Source organism: Rhinolophus ferrumequinum, chromosome 13, assembly GCF_004115265.2.
Source record: "Rhinolophus ferrumequinum isolate MPI-CBG mRhiFer1 chromosome 13, mRhiFer1_v1.p, whole genome shotgun sequence".
NCBI classification, from domain to species: Eukaryota; Metazoa; Chordata; class Mammalia; order Chiroptera; family Rhinolophidae; genus Rhinolophus; species Rhinolophus ferrumequinum.
This window is the reverse complement of record NC_046296.1, coordinates 65,894,977-65,908,056: the sequence shown is the minus strand read 5'-3', so window position 1 is coordinate 65,908,056 and position 13,080 is coordinate 65,894,977. Positions and strand designations below refer to the sequence as shown.

Sequence of the window (13,080 nt, the reverse complement as noted above, 5' to 3'; positions counted from 1 at the left end):
CAAAACTTTTCTGAGTTGTGTTGAAGTAATGTCTGGTGGAATGAACAATACCAGAGGGAAAATGGGGGGCGGGTGGCCGGTTAGCTTAGTTGGTTAGAGCGTGGTGCTAATAACACCAAGATTGCAGGTTCAATCCCCACATGGGCCACTGTAAGCTGTGCGCTCCTTAAAAAATAATAAATAGATAAATTTTGTTGCTTAAAAAAAAGGGAAAATGGAAATACTAATTCTACATGAGTAATATCAGTAAGTTTCTTGGATAGTAAAAAAGTCTGATCTGAAAATGAACATCGTCATGATTCTAAAGCATTTTCACGTACCTTCCCACTTATTTCCCACAATCATCCTGACATTTACAAGCAGCAACCTAAGCCTGCCCATTAAGAAAGTATTTACACTGAATTTACAGAAGTCCTTATTACAGTCATGATCTCACCCCATGTACCACTGTTTCTCAACTTCTCTAAATGAAGTCTGCAGCAAACATCCAGGAGAGAGAATGTTCAAAGTCAAAGCTGGCAAATTAAGGGTGTTATATACTTCTTTAGTACCACACTATGCCAAATCCAACTGGAGCAAAAGATCCAGGTGACAAAGATAATGGATTACTGTTCATCTGGATAGAAAAAAATGTAAATGGAGAGTCAAAATCTGTGTGAAAGACAAGTTTCATTGAAATGTTTCAACTAATAGCTAACCTGACTTACTATCTCCAAAAGCTGTATAATTTTCAAACCTAAATGCAACCAGCTCCGAAAGACTATCATCTACTTATTTTATTCATTCCATCCTGGGAAGTGAAAAGAAAGACCATATTAACCTTACATCACCATTCTCAATATGAGGAAGCGGAAGCCCTTCTAACACACCAGTTCCTAAGTTTTTCAGGGTTTAACAGGAACTCTTTATTACCCAATTTATCTAAAATCAACTTTTTTATTATCGAGTTTGTGATTTTTCTGGTCTCAAAACATATACTCCTAGAATAATTTGGGAGGTAAAGGGGCAGGACAATGAGAAGGGAGAGGAAGGCTTTCTTACAGATCTCATTATCACCACATAAAGACAAGTACTCAGAAAGCTGCTCAATCATCCAGCCCAGTAATATTTAGCAAGTCTCACAGAATTCCCTTAGAGCAGCATTTTCAAAGTGTGGTCTGGGGACCTCAAGGGACCTCCCTCACACCCTTTTGGGTGGGTGATTGAGGCACAAAATCAATCTTTTTCCCAATGCTAAGATGCTATCTGCTTTTTCATGGTCATCCTCTCATGAGTGGAGTTTTCCAGAAGCCACAAGAGATGTGATAATGCAACAGACGGAATGTAAAACAATGCCACTAATGCTCGTTCAATTTTGTTTCAAGTTTTTTTTTTTAATGTTTTTATTCCATTTATATGAGGTATCTAGATTAGTCAAACCCAGAGACAACGTAGAATGGTGGTTGCCAGGAGGGCAGAATGGGGAGTCAGTGTTTACAGGGTAGAGTTTCAGCTGGGGAAGATGACAAAGTTCTCAGACGGCTGATGGTGACAGTTGCACAACAACGTGAATGTACTTACTAATGCCACACAACTGTACACTTAAAATGGTGAATTTCACAGTATGGATCTTTCACTACAATTTAAAAAACCACATGTTACGTTAACTTCCAATGGGTGCATTATTCTAAATGAATTAGTAATCATTCTAAATGGATTACAAAATTCTCAGTTTCTAATAATGTAAGTATCTATAGGTAGAATCTACACAAACAAAAAGCTTTTGGGTTCCACAATACTTGAAAGTGTGCAAAGGGGTCCTGAGACGACGAAATTTGAGAATCACTGCCCTGGCGTATGGTCAATTATGTTGTCTTCCACTGCAGCTTGTGAATCAGCATTCACCACCAAATAAAAACAAAAGCCATGGTGCCAGGTCTATCATTCCTAGCTCCTAGGTGGGTATCAATACTTTTCTATACATTCTCATATCTTGAGGTCAACAAGACATAAATGTCATGGTTTTTCTTGCTATAGGTAGTGAAGGCATTCAACCAGCAACGTAGCGTATCATATCCCTAATACACGGCAACCGACAACTACAGTGAACACCCATGTACCCTCCACCCAGATCCAACCATTAACCTTTGACCGTACTTGCTCTATCACATATCCATCCATTTCTATCAGTTTTTATACAAACTGATGACATCAGTACAGGCATGCTGATCGCTAGTGTTTTCATTCTTTTGAAGCAAAACTTACATACAGTGAAATACACAAATGTTAGGTGCATATCTGTGGAGTTTGGACAAATGCAATACCTGTGTAACTCAAACGCATACCAATACAAAGAACATTACAATCACTACAGAAAGCTCCCCCTCCCCCTCTAGTCAATCGCTACTTCCATTCCCACAGAAGCCAAACTCTTCTGATTTTTCACCCATAGACTACTTTTGCTTCTTCTATAACTATATGTATAAATTGAACCACACTATGTGCTTTTTCATGCAAAGCTTCTTTCACTTAGCTTGGTTTTGGAATTCACCTATGTTGTAGCATGTATCAGCAGTCCATTCCTTTTTACCATGGAGTAGTAAAATTTCATTGTATGAATATACCAGTCTATTGATCCCTTTTCTTATTATGGATTGTTTCCAGTTTTCTGCTCTTAGAATAGAGCTGATATGGACACTCTTGTACAGGTATTTTTCTGGGCCTAGGTTTTCATTCCTCTTGTGTAAATACCTAGGAGTGGAATTTCTAGGGGGGGAAAATAACCTTTCAATTATGGAAAATCTCAAATTTACGTAAGAGAACAGTATAATAAATTCCCATGAAAGCCAGCTGCAACTATATTAATTCACAGATGCTCTTGTTTCATCTATACTCCCACCCATTATTCTGAAGTCCTAGATATCATTATCATCATTTAGTCTTTAAATACATCAACATGCAAACAATGTTTTCAAATCTAGTCAAATTATTTATCATGAAATACTCAAGAAACCATAATTGATTTCCCTATGGATTAAGAGCTTAATTATGGGTGGTGAAGACACAATGTGATATACAGACAATAATTACAGAATTGTACACTTGAAACCTATGTAACTTTACTAACCATTGTCACCCCAATAAACTTTAATGTAAAAAAAGCTTAATTAAAGAAGCAATGAATGAACAATTTTTCTTCTCTTTACATCTTTAAATAATGCCTCTCTACCACACTTCCTTGATATCTAGAAAGCCAGTGATACAAAGATACTTTACATTAGTATTCTGAAAGAACTAGGGCTAAATAAAAATGGTATTGATAAATATCATAAAGGAACATCAATATGATCAAGCAGATCTCCCAACTGTCAAGTACCCTGAATTAACTAATCCTATGCGATGGTACCATTTTATGAGTCAAACTGTATGAGACTTCAAAAAATGTCTGGTACCTAGCTAGCCCTTTGTGAGAACAAAGGTAATCCTCACTACATCTAATACTAGATACCAGGAGGTATCTTCAGCAGCCATGCATTTAGGGCCAAATGTGGTTCATTTCATTTGGAGTCACACCACCTGGGTTCAAATTCTTCCTTTACCACTCATTAGCTTTGGGATGTTGACCAAGTTACTTAACTTCCTTATGCCCTAATTCTCTCAACTTTAAAACAGAAACAATACGGTATCAATCTAACTTATGGGGACAAAGTGAGTATATAGGACACAGTGCTTAAAATAGTGTTTAGTGTATAGTAAAGGCCTAATAAATGTCAGTTATTGTTTTAATTATAAGCTTATAAAGGCAAGCACCATCATCACCAATTTATAGATGAAAAAACAGAGCCTGAAAAATTAAGAAACTTGTCCATGGTCACAAAACTTTAAGGTTACAGAGCAATGATTCAATAACAGTCTGTCTTGATTCCAAAGCCCATAATTTTTCCATTATGTCAATAAAATTATATTATGATTCATTAACTATCAAGAACATCGGTCTTACTTCAAATTAATAACCAGTACATTTTCATTAAGAGATTAATTTAGAACACTTAACTAAATTCAAGCATATTACTGAATTAACTTTACAGAGCTTTTACACACCGACACAGATAACTTTCAGTTTCTATATGCTATTTTAAATGATTTTTATTTGAAAAGCCAGAATGCAGACCTTAGGTCCTGAAATTGTTTATACATTATACCAAAGCAGCCTATTGAAATTCTACTAAAGGACCATCAACAGAAAATGATAACATGGGGCTGAGTTATCTTGTATACATTCTTTAAGTGTCTCCTTCCTACTCCAAGGCCACTGACTTATAAATGATAGCTTTTGTTCCCAAGTCCCAGAAGACCTTTGGGGACCTCTTTGATTCCATCAATTTGCCCTCACCTCACACCCAAGTTCCTAATGACTCCCCAACACTTTACACATGCTATTTAACCACTGCCCAGCTGTCAGACTTCAACTGCTATTTCCAACATTCTATATTAGGATCACCAATGATGTCTATATACACCACTTGCTGAAATCATTTCACTAGTCATTCGTTTTTCAACATTTCATGTACCATTGATGACATGTTCTTCAACCCGGACTTTAAAAACAAAACCACTCATTTTAGAGTTGGGAGTAAGTCAGAGCAGAGGTAGAATGGCTAAGACCTACATAACTTTATAGTTTCAAATAATCAGAATTGGAAGAGACCTGGAAATTTTAGCCCAACCCTCTGGTTTCACAAATGACACTGGGAGAGAGATGGTTGGTAAAATCTCTAACTTCACTCAGATTCTAAAAAGACTTTGGTCTTGGCCATTCGGGCCCTCTTAATCTCCTTTGCTCTTTAGATTACTCATTTGGAATTTTAACCTTTTTTTCTGCCCTTACAGTTCTGTAAGCTTTTTCAATACAGTGAGTATCAAAATGGTTGAGTTGTCCACCATGTTCATTTTGAGTAAACAGTCAAATTCCACCCCCAACCTACTCTAGAAAGGGAAAAAAGAGGCTGAGAATCTGCTATTTAGGACCAAAATTTTGCCTATCCTCCACGTTACTTTTACAAGTCTTCTATAACAAGTCAGTTTCACCTCCACACCAAATTCTCCTTCCTGTTCACCAAAGGAAAAAGGAAAACCTCACTGTAGCACTCCCATTCAGAAACTTTTACTTTTCTTTCCTCATTAGTCTGTTAGACTCCTTACTAAATTATCAAACTCTTGTTCACTAGTCTATCACTTCCTTGTTTATCAGTTGAGATTACAGACTGGTAAATGTTAGCACTCAAATCATGAATTCTAGATGGTACGACATGCACACCACTCAAAAATCTTCAATGTCTCCCCAATGTCAATCAAATGAGGAGAAAACTGACATTCTTATACAGCTACCTTCTTTTCCAGGCTTTTCTCCTGCAACAGCTCTACACATGTTCTGCTCCAGTCACAGAAACCTTCCCTGAATAAGGCCTATCCTGTATATTCTTTCTGCTTGGATACTGACCCCACCTCAGATCCTTCCTCAATGTTCACTCCAAGAGCCACTCTTCGTGAAACCTTTCCTGAGGTTTGTTTCCTTAGAACTACATCTAGCATTTTGTTCATAACTATCTAATGGGAATTATATGCATATTTACATTTGTGTACTTCTCCTATGCACTCCTTATTATAAATTATTGGAGGACATATTCTATGGTTCTCAGCTTTGTTCTTCCTCATACTGCTTATTAGCCCAGTGCCATGCACATACTAAGCTCTCAAACAGTTGCCAACTTGAAGATGGCCTTTTCTAGGATTTTTTTTTACAGGTTGGCTATTAAGTCATAATTAGTCTCTTAAGCCATTTTACCAATAAAAATATTTTATTTATGCCTCAGTGTCTCAGATTAATCAAGTTAAACTCTTCTATTTCATTTGATATAAAAAAATTGTGTTAATTTCAAGGGTTCTTTCCTATTGAAATGATCTGCATAACAGGTCTACTCTAAAATACCTGGTTTCTCTTTTGAGTAACTTATCAGCTAAACAAACATCTCCTCCACTTATGCCATCATAAATAAAAATTAAAATTTATAAGAGCCACAGAATAAAACAAGTATTCCTTTGGCTCAGAGTTAACTTCCTACAGAACAGGAAAAATTTTGTAGTAATTCTGAATTACTGCAGGGTAACTAATAAACTGCAAAGTAATAACTGAAAAGAAGGAGACTGGAATATGCTCTATGACTACCCCCCTACAAACCCTTCTGGAAAAGCTTCTCATTAACATTTGGAATTCTTATGAGTCTTCCTTGATAAACGAGTCAATATTGTCAATAGCCAATACCATATGCTACTGAAGTCTACCATCACTTTCAAGTTGGTCAATTTCTTGAAATACAAGTAATTCAGTTCAAAAACCTTTTATAAGTGCCTCCTCTATGCCAGGCAGGGAGTAGAGGCTAAGATCTAGATCAATATAACTAAAGTCTCGCCTTCAAAAAGCAAATAACCTCAATCAAGTTTTCTCCACTTAGTACACACTCTCCGCATTGCTTTCTTTGCCCCTTTACTAACTATCTCCATCAGCCATATTTTTGTTCAGATCATGTTATTGTATTGGAAAAACAGGTTAAAGTAAAAAAAAAAATTCCTGCCCGTGGGACAAGGAAGAGAAAGCTGGAAGGGAAAGCGGCATTTCCCCCTCTATTCCCTCTTGAAAAATCACCAATCTAGCACATGCTTGTCCTTCAAAGCCCACCTAAACTACGAGGAACAAACAGGTCAAAAAACAGCAGGCCTCTTTAAAAGTGGCACTTAAAAAAAAAAAGGCAACTGATATTTCTTATTTTATTGGTAGAAATGACTCTACAGTATTAAAACACTCTAAGATATTATGCTGACATTTAAACTTTAAAAACTTATCTTACTGACCAAAAGATCTATGCAATGACAAAGCTAAAAACGTTCCTTCTCACTAATAAGGGTGAATCACAAGTCACCTACTCCACCCAATAGCCACCCTTGCTAAGAATGGACAGTTCAAAACCTGGAAAGCTTTCCTTGCCTACTCCACACCAGAAATGAATTCAATTCAATACAATGGTGCTTAAGTGTAGCTATGTAGTATCAGGAAATGTTACTAAGTACTGAAATTTACCAGGACATCTTGTTCTTTAGATTTAGCTGTGCCCTTTGCACATGTACCCAACTTTTCCCCTTCCCCCATTTTTAACAGAGAAAAGTTCAACAGATACTCTTACTTGAAAAATGAGGTTACCTGTTCAGATTTTCAGAGTAAATTTCCATTACTAGGTTTGGGAGGTAAACATCATACATACATTGTCTCTATGGAAAAGGTATCGGGCACCTTTTTTCAACTGAAACCTGGAGCCTATGAATTGATTAAACGCATTGAAAGGGTCCCCAAATATCCTCAATAAGCTTAAAAACTTGCAGTCTTGCGCAAACCTACTTGGATGATTCCAAGTTATATTGTGCGGTGGCACCGTGGGAAAAGGTCTGTTCACCCTGGAAAAGCAGCTTCTCCAGTCTCAACTGAAACAACACATTGAGGAGACCAAGGCTAACCTTCTCCAACCCTGGACGTGGGCAGACGATTAGGCAAGCCCCGGCCAGCCTTTCTTGCCCGTCCCCATGAAATTCTCAATGAAAAGGCCTCCCAGAAGAGGGCCTCGGGGCCCCGGGAGCACAGTTCCACTCTCCCACCACCCTGCCCAGCGCTGACTCACCAGGACCGTGGTGCAGATGGACCTCAGTTCGGACTCCACTTTCTCCCGATAGTCCTTAATCAGCTGCAACTTCTTGTCAGAGGTGTCGGTTTTCTGCTCGATGCTCGAGATGACTCTCCAGGCGGACCTACGGCCTCCTACCACGTTCTTGTAGGCCACCGAGAGCAGGTTGCGCTCCTCGTTGGACAGCTCAGCGCCCTGCTCCGTCACGGCCTTCATGCAGGTGGCCATGTCGTCGTAGCGCTCGGCCTGCTCGGCCAGCTTCGCCTTCTGGATCAGTTCCGTCTTCTCCATGGGGACGGGGAGCAGAGCGAGGGCGAGCACCGACCGGGATCCAGAGGAGGCGTGCGGAGGGCCTGCGGAAGGGCAACGGGCCGGGGCGCCGACAGAGCGGCGGGGGCGGCGCCGTCAGACAATGAGCCCGCCACCCCGGGCCGCCCGCCGCCCGCCCGCCGCCGCCCCTTTTGTCTGTCCCCGCACGCGCAGCCCAGTTGAATTTCCCTCCCCCGCCCACGCTCCCCGCGGGGCGCCCGGGAGGCCGAGGGGCGCCCGCGGAGGCCGCCTGAGGCGGGGGGTGGGGGGAAGGAGGAGGAGGAGGAAGGAAGGAGGAGGAAGAGGTGGAGGAGGAAGGGCCGCTCCCGCTCCCGCCGGGCCCGGCCCAAAATGGAAACGGCTGTTGGCCCGCACCTTCCCGCCGGAGCCGTCCCTGAGGAGAGTGGTGTAGAGGCCGGCCGCTCCCGGAAGCGGACCTCCCACCCTTCCCTCGGGCCCCGCCAGACCCGAGGAGGGCCGGGGCGACCCTGACGCTCACCTTCACGTCTCCGCGGCCGCGGCGCGAGTCCCACCACTTTGATCTGCTTTTGGCTTTAGCCGAGGACCCTCCCGTCTCAGCCTACCCCGGAGCCGAGGGGCGGGCCGCCGCGCGGCTGTCCCCTCTCCCGCCGCCCAATGACGCACCGAGCTGCTCCCGGGAGTTCCGCCTCCCGCCCCGCCACTGGCCAATGACGACTGAGCGCGCGGAAGGGGGCAAAGGGGGCGGGGCTGGAGGGGAAGCGGGGGCTAGGAGGGTGGGTCGGCTTGGGCAAGTTCGGTTGGCCGGCAGGCTGCGGCTTCGGCCACGGGGTTTCCTCCAATTAGATCCAGGGTAAAAGGACGTCACTGTTGCCATGGCGATGCTGTTACCAACTCCCCTCATCCTCCCTGCCATCCCCGGCACTTGTGGGTGCGGCACGGGAGCTGGAGGCTCGCACGACCTCTCCTGCGGTGGCGGCTTCTCCTGCAGCAGCATTTGTGCAGTTGGTGCATTGCATCTTGTGGACTAATGCAGCTGCGGCTCCACTCGGCCCTCGTGAGGCCGGTCCTGGGTGGGTGACACAATCGGCTGTTTTGTTGCACAAACGCCTTTCTTTCCTCCACCTTCCTATTCGTGACAAAGGTTTGGAGCTCAATACACTGAACTTAGCCTTTAATAGCATTACGATTGGGGCTGCGAATTCGAAATAATCCCATACCCATTAAAGAGGACAAAGGACCACTCCTGAACAAAGTGGTTTAAGTATGGTTTTTACATAATAAATTCAAGTTTTCAGACGGAAACCTAAAGCTGAAATTCCCTGTACAATACCCCCAGAAGTCCAAGCACGTCTCTCTGGCAATGCCAGATATCATGATTTTCTTTAAAATGAGAAATGACATTAAGGATAATTTGGAGAAAAACACCCATTAACACACACACACACACACACACACACACACACAGGCGGCAAAGAAACTGTTTGTATATTTCCTTCTGGCTTTTACAGGTTCTGCATCTAAATACATATTCTTCACATCATTGTCTTATATGTACTTTTTATCTTCTGGTATTTTTGAGATGACACTTGAAAAGCTAACCTTCTCTCCCTAGATGTTGACTTCTGACTTTCTCCTAGTGAACACCCTTCTTAAGTGAGAAAGGTTGCCTCAGAAGCCTTTTATTTAGGGTCATCGCTTGCACTTTCCTTTCTCTTTAAACTAGACACTCCCTTGCAGCCACTCCCTTCTCTCCTGGAACTTCCCCAGTGCCTGAATCCAAATTAGGTGAGTGTCCTAGGTTTCTGGAAAGTGGCCTCTGTGTCATCTTAAGGTGAAAATTGCCATCTGTGCTCATGCTGCCATGATTCCAGTTCCAGCACATCCAAGGGAGAATGGATCACTGAAAGCAAAAAATGCCTCAGCCGAGAAAGAATTTCATATTCTAAGTGGAGATGGGAGCAGATCTGAAGAATCTCTAGAAAGGAAGATCTGAATGCAGACAGATAGCAGGAGGAGGTGCTGACTTTCCAGAAATCTACACTCCCTTCCAGCTGCCCCTCCCTGTCCTGACTTGTAAAGGTTGCTTTCTGCTTTGACAAACAGGAGAGGGCCTGGCTGGAAAGCTCCTGTGTCCTAATGCAGAAATGCCTTACTATGTTCTAGCATTCTAAAGGAGGACCTTGCTGTTATTTCTGGAATCCCTGGGGCCAGGCTGCAGACACACTAGTGTTTATGGCCATGTGGGCTGGGGTGGAGCTGGACACCAAGAAATCCCATTGGAAAGAATTTGCATGTGGAAGGTCAGATAAAATGCTTTCTGTATGACCACTGAATTATAGACAGCCTGAGCACTGGGAGAAATCAGTGGAGGTAGACGGGAGATGGCGACTCTTGAGGGGAATTGTCAGAGGACCGAACCTCTGTGGTAGGGAGGGAGGGAAGGGGCAAGCCCACCAATTCTTTGTCAGAAAGTCTGGGCTGTACTGCCATCTCCCTGGGTGACCTTGGGCAACATTTTACGGCTCTCTGTAAAATTTCTAAATTTTACAGTCTAAATTTCTGCTTTCATTCATTCATCAAATATTTATTGAGCATCAACTCATATAGCTATGATCACCTGGAATCATGGGTGAAAACTGCTTCGAAACAATGGCCCACTATGAAATTAAATCTTTTATGAGGGACCAGAGGGATGACTGCATAGCTAAAGGTCTCTGCACCTGAAATGACTTAGGCTGAGAAAATTAAAGCTCTGGGAACTTGGAGTCCCTGGACACATAAAGAATAACATTTATTGAGTGATTACACGTCAGACACTATTTTAAGTCTTTTGCACGTACATATTAATTTCACTTAATGTCCCTAATTCCTCTATGAAGTCCGTATTATTTTGATTCATGTCCATTTCACAGATGAGGAAATTGAGGCACAGGGAGGTTAAGCACCACATGAGGAGTCACACAGTTAGTAAGTGGCAGAGCTTGGATGTGGACCTGTGCACGTGGTCTCCGCCCTGACGCCCATTCATGTAACCACTCCACCACACCTTTGCTTGGTGCGGTATGGACTCTAGGAAAAATCAGACTAGTCTCTATCCTCAGGAGTTTCATCCTAGTAAATATGAAATGTGCTAAACGTTCACATTCCACGTGCTGGGAGGAACTCTAGGGAACAGACAGCTAACAGAGACGAAGTACTGAGAAGTTATTATTTTATTTATTTGATGTTCTTGTTATTTTATTTTTTCTAAATTACTTGGTGAGAAGGAGCTGCTGGAGCAGGAGGGAGCGCACAGAACTTGGAGCCAGAAGATTCCAAATCCCAGCCCTGCTATTTATTTGTGGTTTGATCTTGGACACCGTGATCCTCTCTGAACCTCAGTTTCCTAACTGTATGATAATCCCTTCCTCTGAGGGGTTGTGGAGCTATCACACAGCAAAATGCTTGGCCTATAGCAAGTGCTCAGTAAATACTGGTGTTTTCCCTTCTTCCATTCTGCTTGCGGGGAGGGAGGGAATTACCTGTCATGCTGGAGGGAGCCTGATAGCCTTATAAAACATTAGTGAAGGCTTATTTCCTGAAACACTGTTGTAATTAGTGGAGTTAACGGTCTGCAGAATGGCTGCCTTCAGTGTACATTTCAGAATGAATGAGTCCTCCTGGTTGAGTTTACTCTCATAAATTGTTTCAGTGGTTTATTTGCCCAGAGCAGTGGCTCATCAGAGAGGAGCTTCTTCCTCTCTTGCCATATGGCAGATATTTTACTCACAAACAAATATTTGAGTGGGACTTTTCATCATAAATTCCCATACAATCATTCTCAATATTTCTGTTTAGCAGGTAGTTGAAGAGTTGCCTCCACCGTCCACTCCACCTGGAGGTGTAAAATGAGATTCATGGAGAGCCAGGACAGGTGGGCAGCTCCAGGGAGCCTGGTCAGGGAAGTCTTCCTGCACATTCCCCAGCTTGGGACCGGGTCAGTCCTGTGGAATTGTCTCCCCTCAGGCCAGCAGCGGGTGGGCGAGGTTGATTCTTGCCATCTGTAGCAGCCCTCTGTGCCTGCAGTTGTCCCACTTCTAGCATCTCCAGGACACCTCTCAGCCACACAGCGTTCTCCAGTTCTCACTGTGTGCTCTCAGAAAAAAAATCTTACTGTGTCATTCAATCATCAAAAACCAGCGAAGTCTTCAAACAATATTTCTTCTGCCACGATTTGCATATTAAGAGGAAAAAAAGCTTTTATATTTGAAGACCAAAACTTCACTGGTAGAATTTCAGGCTTTCGGAACTCACTTTTGGTCAGCCAGTCTCTTGGGGAACGGCCCCAGCATTCTGACATTTCTCCAGCATTTGAAGGCAATCGAGTATTTTTTTTTTTTTTAAGTTTGATTACTTTTGCAAAGATGATAGCAATAGTGGCAATGTTGAAAAAAGTATAGTGGCACACATTATACAAAAAAATGAAATAATATATGAATATACAAAGGAAAGTAAAAAGAACTTAAGAGCCTGTCTCTGAGCGGTAACCACTGTTAGCATTGTAGTGACTGCCTTCTAAATATATCTCTTTTCGTTTGGACATATGTATATGATTTTACACACATGAGACTTCATTCTATTTTCTTTTTTTTTTTTTTTTGAGATTTCATTCTTCACTTTGTTCAGTGTGATGGTTAATTTTATGTGTCAAGTTGGCTGGGCCACACAAGGTGCCCAGATATTTGACCAACCATTATTCTGGGTGTTTCTGCCAGTGTTTTTCTGAGAGATTCATGTTTAAATGGGTGGACTTTGAGTAAGTTGATGGCTCTCCACAAGGTGGGTGAGCCACATCCAATCAGTTGAAGGCCTGAAAAGAACAAAAGGACCAGTCTTCCCCCAAGCAAGAGAAAAATTCTTCAGCAGATGGCCTTTGGACTTCCTCTGCAACTTCAGCTCTTCCTGGGTTTGCAACAGCCTTCAGACTCAAATGGAAGTCTCTGACCTGCAAGCCCACCCTGCAAATTTTGACTTGCTAATTCCTTACAATATCTATCTATCTATCTATCTATCTATCTATCCATCCATCTATCTCTTATTC

The 13,080-nt window shown here is 42.3% G+C and overlaps 1 protein-coding gene across 1 annotated transcript in view; it reads right to left on the bottom strand.

Annotated features, from left to right (window-relative positions):
* Positions 1-8,668, bottom strand: part of YWHAQ (tyrosine 3-monooxygenase/tryptophan 5-monooxygenase activation protein theta) — a 30,262-nt gene extending 21,594 nt beyond the window's left edge. The window contains exons 1-2 of the mRNA XM_033125221.1: positions 8,518-8,668; positions 7,707-8,061 (exon numbers count right to left, since the gene is read on the bottom strand). Of these exons, the coding sequence (XP_032981112.1) occupies positions 7,707-8,000 (294 nt within the window). The 5' untranslated portion in view covers positions 8,001-8,061; positions 8,518-8,668. The remainder of the gene's footprint in view (positions 1-7,706; positions 8,062-8,517) is intronic.
* Positions 8,669-13,080: the final 4,412 nt, after the last annotated feature.